A 17,480-nucleotide genomic window follows, 5' to 3' on the forward strand; every position below is an offset into this window, starting at 1 on the left:
CAGAAGCTTTCCAAGGTTCCCAGCCCTTCCCATCCTAGTCTCGGGCACACTTTTGTAAGTACAGACTACTCCCCTGGGGAGGGGGCAGGGAGTGGGGGGGGAATTATGGTGCTAGAGATCAAATCTGGGGCCTCATGCATGCTAAGCATATATTTTTTCAGCTAGCCCCAACTACTTGCCCCTTTCTTGAGGATGTTGGAAGGCGGTCCATTCAGGGGGAGGAGTATTTCAAATCTCCATTCTTTAGCTCAGTTCCGTACACACAGTGGCTGCTCACAGGCCACACGGTCTCCAGCATCCTAGGACCATATTTTCTTACCATCTCGGGTGAGGTACCTGAGAGTGTGGGAACAAAGTGTCGACAAACAAAACAAAAAGAAACAGAAGAAAGAAACCAGGAGGGAAAAGTTTATAACAACTGTAATGTCAAGCCGATCAAAGCAAACCATGTGTTCCAGGCACCCTCTGGACACTCAGCATATGTAGAGTTCTTTAACCCCCACAGTGACCCTGGTAGTTATTATACTGCCTTGTGCCCACGCTTCATGTGGAAAGCCGAGGTGCAGAGCAATAAATAACTTATTTGACAACACGTACGCCATGATACCTGGCCTGCAAGCTTCCAGGATTCTCCTGCCTCTGCCTCCTATCTCCCCACAGGCATCCTGACCGCACAGATGCTCCTACACCCCACCTTCTGAGGTCCTAGGGGCCCAAACTGGTGTGCTCATGCCTTTACAGCAAGCACCTTACTCCCTGGATGAGCCATTCTCCAGCCCTAGGGATGCTTTTTACCATTATACCACACTGCCCCTTCCTATGGGCTGTGGGAGCTGTGTTTTATTTTGTTTTAGGCTTTTTTTTTGAGACAGGGTTTCTCTGCATAGCGCTGGCATTCTTGGAACTCGCTTCGTAGGCCAGGCCGTCCTCAAACTCTCTCAGCTATGACTGCTTCTGCCTCCCTAGTGCTGGGATTTAAAGGCACGCACCACCACGCTCAGTTATGATGGGAACTCTTATGGGAAAATAATAGGAAAGAAGCTCAGTGTGCACGCCTGTTGTACCACTGAGGGTTTCTGTTGGTGCAACAAGACACCATGACCAAAAGCAAATTAGGAGGGAAGGGTTTATTTCGCTTACTGGTTACAATCCAACATCCAGGGAAGTAAGAAAAGGAATCAAAGGCAGGAACTGGCCCAGAGGCCACAGAAGAACACTGCTTACCGGCTGCCCATGGACCACCTGCAGTGAGCTGGGCCCTCCCACATCAACCATCAACCAAGAAAACGCCCCACAGGCTTGCCCACAGGCCAGTCTGGTGGGGGCATTTTCTCAATGGAGGCTTCCTCTACCCAAATGACTCTAGCTTGTGTTAAGTCGACGTAAAAGTAGCCAGCACAACCTGTACGTCGAGCGGTTGGGCGGTATAGGCAGGTTCAAGGGCAGCCTTGAGTATGGAACCATCGTGGGCTCCGAGAGAGCCTATCTCAACAAGACAACAAACCATATATGTATGTATTAGCAAAGACAGTGTCTTTCTTACTTTTTTTTTTTTTTAAGTAACGCTGGGCCTTATTCTAGTTTTGTTTCCACTGCTGTGATAAAATACCCTGACAGAAAGTAACTTAGAGAAGAGGGTTTTATTTCTGCATACCTTTCCTGGTTATAGTTGATCATTATGGGATAGACAGGAACTGCACATAGCCAAATCACATCACATCCAAGAGCAGAAAAAAATAAAATAAAAATGGACGTACACTGTGGTTGGCTCAGTTTCTCCAGTTGTTATAGTTTCTTTCTTTGCTTGTTTATGTCAAGACAGGGCCTCACTATGTAGCTCTGGCTGTCCTGGAACTCACAGAGTTCTGCCTGCCTCTGCCTCCTGAGTGCTGGGATTAAAGATGTATGCCACCACTGACCAGCCAACTTTTTTTTTAATTTATTTTTATTTTATGTTCATTGGTGTTTTGCTTGCATGTATGTCTCTATGAAGGTTTCAGAAGCTCTGGAACTGGAGTTACAGACAGTTGTGCTGGGAATTGAACCCAGGTTTTTTAGAAAAGTAGTATTTTTAGCCACTGAGCCATCTCTCCAGGCCAGTTTTTCCACTTTAAAAAAAATTGTTCTATTTTATTTTATTTTATTTTATTTTATTTTATTTTATTTTATTTTATTTTATTTTTATGTGTATAAGTGTTAACCTGCATGTATGTATAGCTGCATATGTGTATACAGAAGTCATAAGAAAGTGTTGGATCCCTTGGAACTGAAGTTATAGACAGTTGTGAACCATGATGTGGGTGTTGGGAACTGAACCTGGATTCTCTGCAAGAGCAGCAAGCACTCTTAACTCCCAAGCCATCTCTCCATCTCTCCATTCATATGTAGCTAAAACACGATGCCTCTGGGTGGGTGGTGGTGGCACAAACCTTTAATCCCAGCACTTGGGAAGCAGAGGCAGGTGGAGCTCTGGGTTTGAGGCCTACAGAGTGAGTTCCAGGACAGGCGGAGGACAGCCAGAGAAATCCTGTCTGGGGAGAGGAGGGAGAACACCCTGTCTAGGGAAAGGCTGCCCAGGGAGGGCTGGGCCTTCCTGCATCAATTAATATAACCAGGACAACCTCTTCACTTCCTTCCCCCATCCCCCACAGAGGCACATAGGCCAACAATCTAAACTCCCTCGTTGTGACTCCTTTCTCCTGTAATTTTGGGTTCTGTCAAGTTAACAAAGCTAATCATCACAGGCTTCCTGTATGCTAGAGCACCATATTACTGTGCTAGACGGTCAGACTGCTTTGCATTCTATTTTGAGACAGGCTCAATAAGTTTCCCAGGCTGGCGTTGATTTTACAGTTCTGTCTCAGCAATTGGGTATACAGGCCTGTACCACTGGGTTGGTTGTCATTGTTGTTCTTATTAATAATAGTTTTGTATGTGTGTGTGTATATGTGTGTGTTTGTGTGTGTGTGTGTGTGTGTGTGTGTATGTGCATAATGCCACAGTACATACATGAATGGAGATCAGAAGGCAACTTTCAGGAGTCAGTTCACTCCTTCCACTTTGCTGAGGCAGGATCTCTGTTTGCAGTCCAGTTTCTGCTGGACTGCAAACTAGCCTAGCTTGCCCATGAGAGTACAGTCTCCTTTCTCTGTCTCCCATCTTGCTGGCTCTCAGACCCTTATTCATGGATTCCAGGGACTATCAGGCCTACAAGTTAAATACTTGTACAAGTTAAATGCTGAGTCATTCTGCTGGCCCTTATCTAGTAATTTAGTTGATACAGAAGCAGTTTTGATAAGGAGAAACCAAGGGAGAACTGGCTCAAGACGACACAGGATGTTTGAAAATCTGATGATCCCTGAAGACTTCTTTACCCACTGTAGCTCTGGCCTCTTGGTGTCTGGGTGGCTGCTCCCTTCTGATCGGGTTTCTCGTCTTCTGGGAATCGTGTTACACAAAGCACCTGTGGTAACCTTTAGAAGGGAGATACGGCCAGTGACTGTCCTGCTCATAACCCTCTGTGATGTCAGTGACACATGAGAGAACCCTAGCTCTGTAGCTTGACTCGGATGGCCCTCCAGCTCGGGCCCTCAGCACCACTGTGTCCCCTCTCTTTAGAGATTAACATGGTCCCTTCAGGCAGCAACACTAAACCACAACTGCTTGAGCCACCTGATCTCATAACATAGCCCAGGTTTGGCTTTGAACTTCTCTTCAAAAATTTGTTTTTATTACAGCATTGATTTATTTTATTTTGTGTGTGTATGTGTATGTATCACATGTAGTATATGTGTGCACATGCACACCATGGAATACATATGGGGGTCAGAGGATTTATAGGAGCCGCTCTTCACCTCTACCGTGTAGTTTTGTGGGTTCAAACTCAGGTTGCCTGCCTTGACAGCAAGCCATCTTACCAGATCCCGGCTTATCGATTTTTCTTGCTTGCTTGCTTACTTTGTTGTGGCTTGTTTATTTTGGTTTTAGCTTTTACATTTATTTATTTATTTATTTGGGTGTATGTATATGTCGGTGTAAGTGTGGAGGTCAGAGGACAACCTGTAGGAATCGGAGACTCTTTCCTACTGTGTGGGTTCCAAGGATCAGATTCAGGACAAAAGGCTCGGCGGCAAACACATTTACTCGCCATCTTGCTGGCTCTCAGGTGTTTCATTGTGTGGCCGGGTCCAGCAGCCAAATATTTCTCTTGAGTCACTAATAACCGTAGCTGAGTGCTGAGTCATCAGGACCTCAGTCGCAACACGGGGTTGTTTACTCTGACATTTTCGGTCCCTTTTCAGATCTTTCCGTTCTTTACTAAGTTCCTCCGGTGTCTCCCAGCCTCCACACCTGTAGTGCTATCTGGCGCCCAGGCCTCCTGATTCACTGACGTGCCGTTTGTGGCTTCCGTAGCTTTATAGGAAGACAACCCAGGAGCCACGGAGAGTCACTAAAACGTCCGTGCCCCAGTTTCCTTCTCGTGACGGAGACACAGGCTTCGTGCTGCCTCAGTCTTCAGCTCACAACATTACGTAGTCTATGCTGCCGGCCCCGTCTCTGTGCACATCCCTTCCCTTTGAAGGCATGAAGAAGGCTTGCCTGTGTCCCGTCTCCTCTGCCCAGACATGGCTGGAAAAGGTCATTATTGTTACCACAGGCAACTGTAGTGCCTAGTCAACCACCACAAACTCCGCTGCTGCGGAAGAGAGATGGAGGACAGATATGCAGCGGAAGTGGTGGGTTTCTGCTCTAAGTTCTCGTGTACGGAGCCATTTCCTAGTTTACCATGTTACTTGATTTTTCACATTTTTGTGAGCTATCTGTGAGAGTGGTTTAGTGGAGTGGTGAGAGTATATGTGTCTTAGTAACTCTTCTAACTTAGAAAAGGAGGCATTTACTTCGGGGCTTACAGTTCCAGAGGGTGAGTCCATGACCGTCCAGGTGGGAACCGTGGCAGCAGGAAGGCAGGCAGGCAGGCAGGCGTGATGCTGGAGAAGTGGCTGAGAGAGCTCACATCTTAACCCTTAACCCATAAGCATGAGGCAGAGAGGGGGTGGGGGGAGAGACAGAGAATTAATTGGGGAACAGCAGAAATGGTATGAAGTTCTTCTACAGAGGAGGTAATCCCGAGAATAGAAAACTGGAGGAGTATAGAGAAGGGGTTCCCAGCAACCCTCTTGTTCTCGCAGGGATCGAATGCAGCGCCTGCAGGGCTCATGCTAGGAAGACACTCTACCAACAAACTACATACATCCCAGGAGTTTTGCAGAAAAATAAGGTGTTTGTGACAAACAAAGGGGAAAGGATGTTCTTAGAAGAATGAAAGGCACTGAGACACAGGAGAAAGAGATAATGTGTAATGGCATAGCGCTGTGATTCCAGCAACCAGAAGGCAATCAGGAAGGTCAAGAGTTCAAGGTCATCCTCGGATACATATTAAGTCATGCTATCCTGAACTACATTATGCTATCCTGGACTAGATGAGATCCTGTCTCAAAAAACTGTATTAGCGCCACCAGATGACTCAGTAGGGTGGGCCCTTGCCACCAAGCCTGACGACCTGAGTTCTGTCTCTGGGCTTTCTGGCATGCACCATCGATGTCCCAGCAGTCCATGTTCCTTTTATCCTTAAATGACACAGTACCAGCTGCTTGTCTTGTTGCTGTGACAGAATACCCCACAAAAGCAAATTTAACGAAGGAGGGGCTTATTTTGTCTCACCGTTTAAAGGGTACCCATCCATCATGGCAGGGAGGGCACGACAGTAAGAGCCTGAGGCAGTCAGTCACATTTCATCCTCAGTCAGGAAGCAGATGAAGGCTCGCTCAGCATTCAGCATCTTTGCTAAGTCCAGAAGAACCGAACCCCATGAAACGGCGCTACCCACACCATCTTCCCACCTCAGCTGACCTACTCTAAACAGTGTCTCCTAAACAAGCCTAGAGATGTGTTTCTATGGTGATTCTACATCCCATCAAGTTTAAAATCAAGATTCACCTTTGTGGCTACAGCTATGTGTTTATCACTTTTTTTTTTTTTTTTTAGACAGGGTCTCATTTTGCAGTCCTAGCTCACACAGAATTTGATATGTACACCAGGCTGTCGTTGAACACAGAAAAAGCCACCTCACTCAGCCTCTGGAACACTGGGATTAAAGGCATACACCATTATACCCAGCCCACACTATTTTGGTTTTTTTGTTGTTGCTGTTGGAGACAGGGTTTCTCTGTGTAGCTTTGCCTATCCTGGACTCACTTTGTAGACCAAGCTGTCCTCGAACTCACAGAGATCTGCCTCTGCTTCCCTGAGTGCTGGATTACAGGCATGTGCCTCCACTCCCGGTTCTTTTTTTTTTTTTAAGATTTGTTTTGGCGGTCTGAATGCAGCCACGCATTGCAGGTGTGCAGAAGACATCCAGAGGCCTGCCAGCTGTGTGGCCTGCTGACAGCTGGAACCATTACAATATGCAAGTATGTGATGGAGACATGGGAAAGAAAAAGAAGTGGACTGGTTTGAACACCATGAAGAGAGGTGGAACTGGAGATGTAAGGGCAGAAAGGATTAGCCTCATGTGAGGAGCCTACCCTGCCACCTTAGGCCAAGGTGAAGTCCTGGACCATGCTGCCACTAAGGGCCATGTCTGGGTCTGTGGCCATGCAGCAGCAGGAGTCTCTGTCAATGTCCATGGCTTACATTGCCACCAAAGGCCATGCTGACGTCTCTGGTCTGGGTTGCTGCCTGGGACCATCATGTTGACGCCTGAGGGCTGTGCAGAGCTGGTTCTGTCCCTCACTGGCTGTGGCATTGGATGAGCTCACTGAGGCAGTGCTGGAGAGCTCATCCTTGTGGTGTGGATAAGGGAGAGCTGGTGGGCTGACCAGCTCAGATACCACCCAGGCCCAGATCCAGGACTTTGAGTTGGCCCACCCCAATATCTACCCCATCTATGATCTGCTGGAGCATGTGAAGAGGCAAGTCCTGCAGGTAGGATCTCCATGGCACAGGGCAACAATAAGATGTCCAAGAGGAGTCCAGGTGAGGATACAGGATCGATAATGTGACAGAAACCAGAGGCCTCGAGCCAGACCACTCACTGCAAAGGTAAAGATGTGTGGAATCTCTGTCACATACTACAGCTTCCACAACAAGATTTTATTTGTTTGGTTGGTTTTTTAGTTTATCTATCTATATTTTTTCATTTGGGGAGAAGGACAGTGGGATTGGGGTGCATGATGTGGACTTCACAAAGAATCAATAAAAAGCTGTTTAAAAGAAAAAGAGAGGCTTATTTGGTTTTTGTTCATGTATGTGTGTGATACCCTCAGAGGCCAGAGGAGGGTATCCAGTTCCTTAGAACTGTAGTTACATGTAGTTGTGAGCTACTTGGTGTGAGTGCTGGGGACCAAACCCAGGTTCTGAGACTTCTGTGTAGAGACACCATGACCAAGGCAACTCTTATAAAAGGATGTATTTATGGAGCCCTACATTGGCATAGGCTCCTGGGAGGCTATGGAGGTGACACCAGCTGAGACTCCCAGCAGTGGGGGATATGGAGATTGAAGTGGCCACCTTCTTATAGCCAGGGAGGGTAACATCAACTCATCCACAAAGCCTTTGACCCAAAATTTACCCTGCCTACAAGATGTGCAGGGATAAAGATGGGGCAGAGACTGAGGGAATGGCCAACCAATGTCTGGCCCAACCTGAGACACACCCTATGGGAGAGAGCCAACCCCTGATACTATTAATGATACTATGCTGTGCTTACAGACAAGAGCCTAACATAGCTGTCCTCTGAGAGGCTCTAACCAGCTGTGAATTGAAACAGATGCTGAGACCCACAGCCACACATTAAGCAGAGCTCAGGGGAGTCTTGGGAAGAGTTGGGAGAAGGCTAAAGAGACCCGGATGGGACAAGAACTCCACAAGAAGACTAACAGAGTCAACTAACCTGGGCCCATAGGGGCTTACAAAGACTGAAACACCAACCAAAGAACAAGCCTGGGCTGGACCTAGGCCATATGTACATATATGTAGCTGATGGGCAGCTTGGTCTTTATATGGGTCTCCTAGCAAGCATGGCCTCTGTTGCCTACTTTTGGATCACTTTCCCCTGCCTGGGCTGTCTTGTCTGGCCTCAGTGGAAAAAGATGAGCTTAGTCATAATGAGACTTGATGTGCTGGAGTGGGTTGAGGGGGGTGTCTCCCCTTTTCTGAGGAGAAGGGGAGAGGGTAAAAGGGGAAGAGGGTGGGCTGGTGGGAGGAGAGGAGGAAAGAGGCTGTGATTAAGATGTAAAATGAATGAATAAATAAATAGTATTAATTGGAGCTTGTTTACAGTTTCCGAGGCTTAGTCCATTATCATCATGGCGGGAAGCATGATGGCGTGTAGACGTGTTGGAGCAGTACCCGAGAGCTACATCCTATTCAGCAGGCAAAACAGACACTGAGCCTGGCATGGGCTTTAAACGCTTCAAAGCCCACCCTCTGCGACATACATCCTCCAGCAAGGCCACACCTCCCAATCCTTCTAATCCTATCAAGGAGTTCCTTTCTTCGGTGACTAAGTATTTAAGTATGAGCCTATGGGGACCATTCTTATTCAAACCACCACACTCAGGAAATGGCCATCTGTTTATTAATGTGGTTCTTTCTTATTTATTTAATGTTTAAGGTTTTTTGTTTGTTTGTTTTTGTTTTTGTTTTTGTTTTTGTTTGGTTTTTGAGACAGGGTTTCTCTGTGTAGTCCTGGCTGTCCTGGACTCCCTTTGTAGACCAGGTTGGCCTCAAACTCACAGAGATATGCCTGCCTCTGCCTCCCCGAGTGCTGGGATTACAGGCGTGTGCCACTGCGCCCAGCTTTTCTTTTTAGTTTTTATGAGACAAGGTTTCTCTGTGTAGCTCTGGCTGTCCTTGAACTCTCTTTGTAGACCAGGCTGGCCTTGAACTCACAGAGGTCCACGAGCATCTGCCTCCGGAGTGCAGGGATTGAAGATATGTGCTACCATGCCCAGCATGCTTGGTGTTTTTAATTTTTTACTTAAAAATGTTAAAAATTACATTAAAAGTGTGTGTGTGAGGGGGTGTATAGGCAATGATGTTCCTGTGGAGGTCAAAGAACAACTTAGGTTGTTAGTTTTGGTGGCATCTTTACCTGCTGAGCTATCTCACCAGCCTGCTATTTTGGTGTAATGTGTGGTGGCAAATGTCTTTGATCCCTGCTCTTCTGAGGCAGAGGCAGGCAGATCTCCATGTTAACAACCAGAACTACAGAGTAAGACCCTGTCTCAAAAACAAACAAAAAGAAGTAAAATCCTAGACCTTTTTTTTTTTCTTCAGTTTTTTGAGACAGGGTTTCTCTGTATAGCCTTAGTTGTCCTTGATTCCCTTTGTAGACCAGGCTGGTCTTGAACTTTCGGAGTTCCACTTAGCATCTGCCTCCCCAAGTGCTGGGATTACAGGCATGTGCCACTGAGCCAGGCTAAAATTCTGGACTTATAAAGCACTTAATAAACCTTACTGTTGAAAGATTAATAACATTTAATGTTGATTTATGTTTTAGTAAAGCAGCGGTTACTCCCTAACCAGCTGTGTACCCAAATGACCACATAGAGAGACTAGGATTTATTTGATTAGCCTAGAGCACAATGCTGTGCAAAAAAATGCTCCATCCTAAAGTTCCAAGATAGTATAGCTTCCTCGAATTCAGAGTTCCCACATTATTGGTTTAATAATGTGGGATTAATAACGTGAGTATTAGTTTGATACTCATTCAATATTATTTGTAAAATTTTTTGTGGATCTATGATATTGCTACTGTAATTAATTAATTATTTATTTAGTTTTGGTTTTTTGAGACAGGGTTTCTCTGTGTAGCCTTGGCTGTCCTGGACTCCATTTGTAGACCAGGCCACTGAGCCCAGCCAGCTACTGTAATTTTTGTTTTCTCTGTGTGAGTGTTTTGTGTGCCTGTATGTCTGTGTACCATGTGCATGCAGTACCCACAGGGACCAGAAGAGGGCATCGGACCCAATTGCAGTTACAGAAGGTTGTGCACTGGAATGTGGGTGCTGGGAATAGAACCTGGGTCCCCTGGAAGAGCAGTCAGTGCTCTTAGCCACTCAGATATCTCTCCAGGCCCTGTAATTAAAAAACATAACAAAACGTTTTGGGGGATGAGGGGCAGGTTGAGACAGGGTCCCATGTAACCCATGCTGGCCTGGAACTTGCTAGGTATGCAGCTTAGGCTCATGTTCAGTTTCTTGTCTTCTTGCCTCAACTCTACCTTCCAAGTGCTGGAATTACAGGCATGAGCCACTACTCCCTGATTCTTTTAAAATTTAATGAATTTAAATTCTATTTTGAGCCTAATATTTTTCTAATCAGAGAGAAAATTTTAAAATTTGAAAATGGTTTTTAAATAGAAGTAGTACTTTAATATAGAAAGTAGAACAATTAGCTGGGTGTGGCGGTGCACTCCTTTAATCTCAGCACTCAGGAAGGCAGAGGCAGGCACATCATTGTGAGTTTGAGGCCAGCCTGGTTCACAAAGAGAGTCCTGGACAGCCAGGACTGTTACACAGAGACACCTTGTCATGAAAAACATAAACAAACAAAAAACAGAAAAAAAGAAAGCAGAACAATTTAAAAATATTTAGCAATTCTATTTTATGTCTATTGTTTTATTTCTAGATTTGTTAAAAGTTAGAATATGAGAAGCTAATAGATAAAAGTAGAAAACAATATTGAAGTGTGTTATATATCAAATGACATATATTAATTGGCTCTTTTTTTGGCTATTGGGGTAGAGACAGTATCTTTCTATGTAGCTCTGGCAGTCCTGGAACTCAGTATTTAGAACTTACAGAGATCCACCTGCCTCTGTCTCCCAGGTGCTGGGATTAAAGGTGTATCTGACTAATATACCTGACTATTAATTGGCTCTTGATCCTGCTAATTATTGCCAACAAAATTGTGTCCATGACACTTCAATTTTTTTTCTGTAGATAGAAATCTCTGTAAAACTACATATATTTATGTTCCACTGTCATCCAGCACTCTGGAGTCTGAAGTAGAGGTTTGGAGTGAGCGTAAGACTCTGCCTCAGAATACACACACACACACACACACAATCACAAGGCCATAGGTTCAATCCCCAGCACCATACACAGACACACTGACATATATACAACAATAGCAATAAGACCCTGCAACCCACAAAATAACCTGGCATGATGGCACAAGACTGCAACTCAGCACCTGGGAGGTAGAGGTGAGAAGGTCAGAAGGCCTTTCTCATCTATGTAACAAGCTCAAGAGCAGCCTAGATTACGTGAGACCCTGTCTCAAAAACAAGACAGCAAAAACCCAAACAACCAAACAAAACACAAAACAGGGGCCGGGGGTTGTCAAGGTTGGTAAAGTGCTTGCTGTGCAAGCATAAGGACCGGAGTTCACATCCCTAGAGCCCATGTAAAGAGCCTGGTGCCGCAGAGTGCATCTCTAAGCTCTGTGTCAGGAGGCACAGACAAGCATGATGGAGCTTGCTGGCCAGCCAGTCTAGCTGTGTTGTCAAGTTCAGTGAGAAGTACTGTCTCAAAAATTAAGTGGAAAATGATAGAAAAAGATACTTGATTTTGATTTCTGCCCCCCCCACGACACAGACACACCTCCCCGTGTACACACATAAACACATATAGACACATATACCAAGATATAGACCAAGAAGAAGAAGGAGAAAGAGGAGAAGGAGAAGGAGGAGAAGGAGAAAAAGGAGGAGGAGGAGGTAGAGGAGAAGGAGGAGGAGGAGGAGAAGGAAGAAGAGGAGGAGGAGGAGGAGGAAGAGGAGGAGGAGAAGTAGAAGAAGATTTTCTTTGAAAGAGGAGCATGAGAGAAAGGGCAGAGAGGTCCCTCTCTCTTTGTTCCCTTTCACGCTAGACTGTGGACGTGGTAGTGACAAGCGGGCTTGGATCACACGGGTAAGACAGAAGGAGCCTGGAGGCTAATATACTAATATGCCTGCTTATGCAGACATGGCTGTGATGGAGAAAGACAGGTTTTATCTTGTTTGAGTGGTGACTATTACGGATTCCTGTCAGAGCAGCTGAATCTATATTATAACAATGCTGTTTATTCACACGGGTAAGGGTTGTTATTTCTACAGAGTGAACAGAGACTGCATTGATGCACTGGGGACTATTTTTCCCTTGTCAGGGAAGCAGTAGTTTCCAGCAGTTTGGCTAGGTCAAAAAAATTTAGTAGTCTTTCCATTTTGAGATAGTTTCACTAAAGAGTCCAGGCTGCCCTTTATAGTTGGCTTTGAACTCACTGTGTAGTCCAGGTTGGACAGAATGCAAGATCTGTCTCCTGAGCGTCAGGATGCCACCATACCTGGCCTTTTAGTTTATTATTTATTCATTTATATAGTTAGTTTTTTAGTTTTTTTGAGGCAGGGCTTCTCTGTGTGGCCCTAGCTGTCCTGGAACTCTTTCTGTAAGCAGGCTAGCCTTGAACTTACAAAGATCTGTCTGCCTCTGTCTCTGCCTCTGCCTCCCAAGTTCTGGGATTAAAGGCATGCACCACCACCAGCCAGCTTATACCTGGCTTTTTTTTTTTTAAATGAGCTTTATTGATCTGAATATATTAATTTGATATGTTTCCATTTGGGAAACCAGTTTCATAATAAAACTATTTTTTTACAGCTGTCATCTATCACCGTCTCTTTACTGGCCTATTGTGACACTGTCCTGAGTGGTTGTTCCACTCTTGATTTCTCCACTTCATTCTCCATCTGGAACCTACAATGTTCCTTTGAAAATGAGAGCGTATTGATATCTGGTTTGAAACCATTTAGTGGCTTCCAGGGCTGGGGAGACGGCTCAGTCAATAAATACCACATAAACATGAGAACTTGAGTTCAGATCCCTAGAACCCACATAGAAACATAGTCATGGCAGCACAGTTACATAACACTAGTGCTAGGGAGGCAGAGACAGGTGGGGCCCTGGAGGTCTTTGGCCAGCTTATCTAGTGAAGTAAAGAGGCTTGTCTCAAAAAATAAAACAAACAAAAAAACCAAGTAGTTGAGGAAAGAAGCCAAACATCACTGCCGTCTGTACACAGTTGCACATGCACACCTGCACACAGTAACAACTGGGCGATACACAGACACACCACACACATGTCCTGTAACACACCCCACGCTCCACACACATGGAAATTTAAAAAAATAAATAACATGAAATGGTTTGGTGGTTTCCAATCACACTCAAAAGGACGCCCTAACTATACAAGGCCTTCCTTTCTTGACCTGACCTCGTTCCTCTCTTCCCTGGCATCCTCCACCATCTAGCCGCATTGATTCTTTGTTTTTATTTTTCCAATACGTCCCGTTTTGTTTTCTTTTTCAAGACAGGGTTTCTCTGTCCTGTACTCAATTTGTAGACCAGGCTGGCCTGGAACTCACAGAAATCTGCTTGCCTCTGCCTCTCATGTGCTGGGATTAAAGGCGTGTACCACCAAGCCAGGCACCTTGTCCCATTTTGAGCTATGTTTGTGAGTGTATATGTATGTGTGTGAATGAGTGCATGCAGAAGACAGAGGACAACCCGGGTATTGTTCTGTAGGTACACACACACACACACACACACACAATTTTTAAACTATGTGTGGATGTGCCTGTGTGGACATATGCCACGTGTATGCAAGTGTCTTCCAAGGCCGGAGGCATTAGATCCCCTGCAGCTGGAGTTACAAGCAATTATGAGTCTCCTGAATGTGGGTGCTGGGAATCACACTCAGGTCCCCGTAGCTGCTCAACTTTCCAGGTTGGCTGGCCAGCTCGTCCTAGTGCCTACTTCCCCAGTGCTACAAGGCTCTGGTATTGTCTGTTTATTTTTGTTTTTGTTTGATTCAGGGCACCAAACTCAGGCTTTTGTCCAAGGCACTTTATCAAGTGAGTCATCACCTCAGCCTCAAATTCCTAGTTCCTTTGATTCCCACTGTCCGGGATACTCTTTCGTCAGTTCTTTTTTTTAACTTTTTTGGGTCTCCCTTCAAATGTTTCATTGTCCTAAAAATGCCCCACGTTTAAGTGACCTCCACTCATCTAGAATTTATTATTTTTAATTATGCACACAGGTGCGCATGAGCTTATATGTACAGGTGCTTGAAGAGGCTAGCAATGTTGGGAAATGGAGATAGGGGTGGTTGTAAGCCTTCTGACGTGGTGCTGAGAGTCAAACTCTGGCCTCTGGAAGAGGAGTCCATACTCTTTAACTGCTGACCCATCTCTCCAGTTCCTAATTTAAACTCTGTTTTAAAAACTGAACTTATTTAGTGTATGTGTGCATTTATAAGCATGTGTGGGGGGGGGTACACGCCTGTCAGGAAGTCAGAGGATAACTTGTGGGAGTCATTTCTCTGTACCACGTGGTTTCTCAGAATTGAACTCATGTAGTTAGGCTCGGTGCAACCTCCTTTACTGCCTGGACCATCTTGTGCACCTGACCTTGAACTTCTGATCCTCCTGCCCCTACCTACTCGGATCACAGGCACGCACCACCACACCTGTTTTGGCGGTGCTGTGGATCAATCCCAGAGTTTCAAGTGTGCTAGGCAAGCACTCTCCCAAGCAAGCTCCATCCCCATCCAGGAATCTGATTTCAAGAAACACACGCGTCTTGTCTTGAGAAGCACTGTGTCTGGCAGATCTTTGAGGATTCTTCCTTCCAGTAGTCTCACTGACATGTCTGAAGCTGGGGACTTTATATATCCCTGATAGCACAGGGATATTAGCTGAAGGACCGAATGGTTGATGAGTTCACCCCACAAAGCTGTTTCAATTGTGCAGCCCAAACGAAGATGTTCGTCTAGGTGTGGAAATTAAGAGCGAGCCACACCTCAGCGGTTACCCGTTTATCAAATTTAATCCGAATTCCCAATACTTAGGGCCACCTGTCTCAGGGCAGAGTGGTTGAGTAGGAGCATTTTCACGTTTGCGCAGGCGCAGAGGGAAGCCCAGCAATTAAACCTGAAAGTGCCCTTCCCCCGTCCCTTTCCGGCTCACTTCTAACGCAGGCGCACACAGTGCTCCAATATGGCGACCTCCGTGGATCTGGAGTTGAAGAAGGTAAAGGGGGCTTCTGAGCAGACGGAGCCTTCCGTCTGAATGATGAAGCGAGTGGGGGCAAGAGTAGGGGAGGAGGCTGGAGGCTCGCTGAAGGAGGAGGCTGGAGGGGGCGGGGTCTGGCCTGCCGGGGTCCTGAGACGGGCACCGCTCGGCTTCAGGTGGGGGCTCTGGCTAGCAGGAGCTGCTTCGGGCGGGTGGCCGGGCGGGTTGCTGGGTCTCGGGCTGGGCTGCGGTGCGTCCTTACGTTCCGAACTCCAGAAGTCATCTCTCTGTGCTTTGGAGACGTCAGGGACCCAATTTCATAGCAAGACCCGAAGACCGCATCTCACACTGATGCCCTTCAGAGTGCTTGCTGGAGCCAAGGCACCTGTAGTTTGATTTCCTCTTTTGAATTGAAAAACTCCAGGTTCAGCCTTTGCTTTTTTAGGTCATTTATTTTATGCCAGATACCTTGAAAAGTTCCTTGTGCCCTACACCTCAGAAAACCAGCCATTGTTATAGTAATGTTCAAGTCAAAGCCTTAATTCTCCCTGCCCATCTCCTTTTTAAAGAACTTGCCCGCCCTTCTCCCCCCTCCCCCTTCTTTCCCCTCTCCCCACCTTCCCCCCCCCAAAAAAAAATTCAGTAAGGTTTCCAAAAAAGCTGTCAGAGGAATTGGTTTATTTCTGTTCAATCAGTTGCTTTATAAATGGTTTTGTTGTTAGTTTGCATTGTTTTTTTTTTTTTTTTTTTTTTTTTTTTTTTTTTGTTTTGTTTTGAGTCAGTGTCTCAGTGTGTTCTAAATTGCCTGGGACTCACTATGAAGCCAGGCTGGCCTTGAACTCCAGGCAATCTTCTACCTCAACCTCTTGAGTTCGGAAATTACAACCTTGAGTCAAATGCTTGTTCATAAATGGGTTGTTAATTGGAAACTTTTTTTTTTTTTTTTTGCCACTTAAAAGTCTTAGGACCCTAATACTTCTAAGACTTTAGACTGTGCTTCCTTTGTGGAGTGGTTGCTGTAATTAGAAAGGACCCTAGAATTTGTTCAGTTTAATTCTACTTTTCTAGAAAGGTAAACTTCTAGTGTTTTCTGGTATGTGGTTTGGTTTGGTCAGGTCTTGAACCCCTAATGCTGTTTAGTGCCCCTACCTCCTGAGTATTAATTAGGATAATAGACATGTGCTAGGGTCACCGGCAAGAAAAGTCTTAAAAGATTGAGCTCCAGGCAGCAAGATGGGTCAGTGGATGAAGGCACTTGCTGGGTGCCCTGGCTGCTTAAGTTCTGTCCCTGGAACCCATGGCGGAACTGCTCAAAGGTGTACTCTAATGTCCCAGAGGCACACCCTAGTTCACTCAGACGACAGCCATAAATACATTTTTAAAATCTGGCCTAGAATTTGGTGGGTTCTTTAGATGAGAAACATTTTTAAAAGTTGTTTATTTGTGTGTGTGTGTGTTTGAGTGTCTAGACATACCTTCAAGGAGCTTAGTGGAGGTCAAAGAACAACTTTTGGGAGTTGGTTCTCTCTTACCAAATGGCCATCACACTCTGACCATAAGAGAGTGGCAGTCACTCAGAGGTCATCACACAGTGGCCATCACATGATGTCCACAGCACGATATAGTGGCCTCTGCATTGGCAATCATACAGTACCATCACCCAATGGCCCTTACAAAGTCTGTCACACAGTGATCATCAAACAGCGGTCATAAAAAAATTGACCATCACATTGTGGTCATCACAATGTGGTCAGCACACTTGTCACCACAAAGGACATTATAAAGTGGTCATCAGGCCTTCTAGGCAAGCTGAGCCATCTCACTGGCCCAGATTCTGGTTTGTTTCATTTTCTGCCCTAGAGACAGTCTCATGTGGTCTGGACTGACCAGGAACTTGGCTGTGTCCCCAGTGCTAGGATTTGCACCAAGGGCTTCTGACTGTTCATCTTGGTTTTTGAGAAAAGGCTTCTCACCATAACTTAGGGCTTGCCACTTTGGCTAGATTGTCTAGTGAGCTGCAGGGACCCTTTTTCTCTGCTTCCATGCCTAGCATTAAACAACAAGTTGTATTTTTATGTGTGTGAGTGTCTTGCCTGCTTGAATGTCTGTTTGTGTGTGCAGCCCCACAGGCTAGAAGAGGGCTTTGCATCCCCCCGAAACTGTAGTTACAGGTGGTCAGGAGCTGTTGTCTGGGTGCTGGGAACCAAACCCGGTCCTCTGCCAGAGCAGCCAGCGCTCTTAGTCCCTGAGCCATTCCTCCAGTTTCCAAGCTCAGCTTTCTTTGTGAACTGGGGAGTGAACCTTGGGTCAGCCGAGTGAGCTGTTTCCCTAGCTCCCAGTAACATCTTAAGTAGCTGCCACCGGTTAA

General features: G+C 45.8%; 1 protein-coding gene across 1 annotated transcript in view; it reads left to right on the forward strand.

Moving 5' to 3' along the window:
• The first annotated feature begins 15,002 nt into the window (after positions 1–15,002).
• The window catches only part of Pfdn1 (prefoldin subunit 1), a 54,385-nt gene continuing 51,907 nt past the window's right edge, over positions 15,003–17,480 (forward strand). Inside the window, exon 1 of the mRNA XM_021651682.2 lies at positions 15,003–15,130. Coding sequence (XP_021507357.1) covers positions 15,098–15,130 — 33 coding nt within the window. The 5' untranslated portion in view covers positions 15,003–15,097. The remainder of the gene's footprint in view (positions 15,131–17,480) is intronic.

Source organism: Meriones unguiculatus, chromosome 2, assembly GCF_030254825.1.
Source record: "Meriones unguiculatus strain TT.TT164.6M chromosome 2, Bangor_MerUng_6.1, whole genome shotgun sequence".
In the NCBI taxonomy this organism is placed as follows: Eukaryota; Metazoa; Chordata; class Mammalia; order Rodentia; family Muridae; genus Meriones; species Meriones unguiculatus.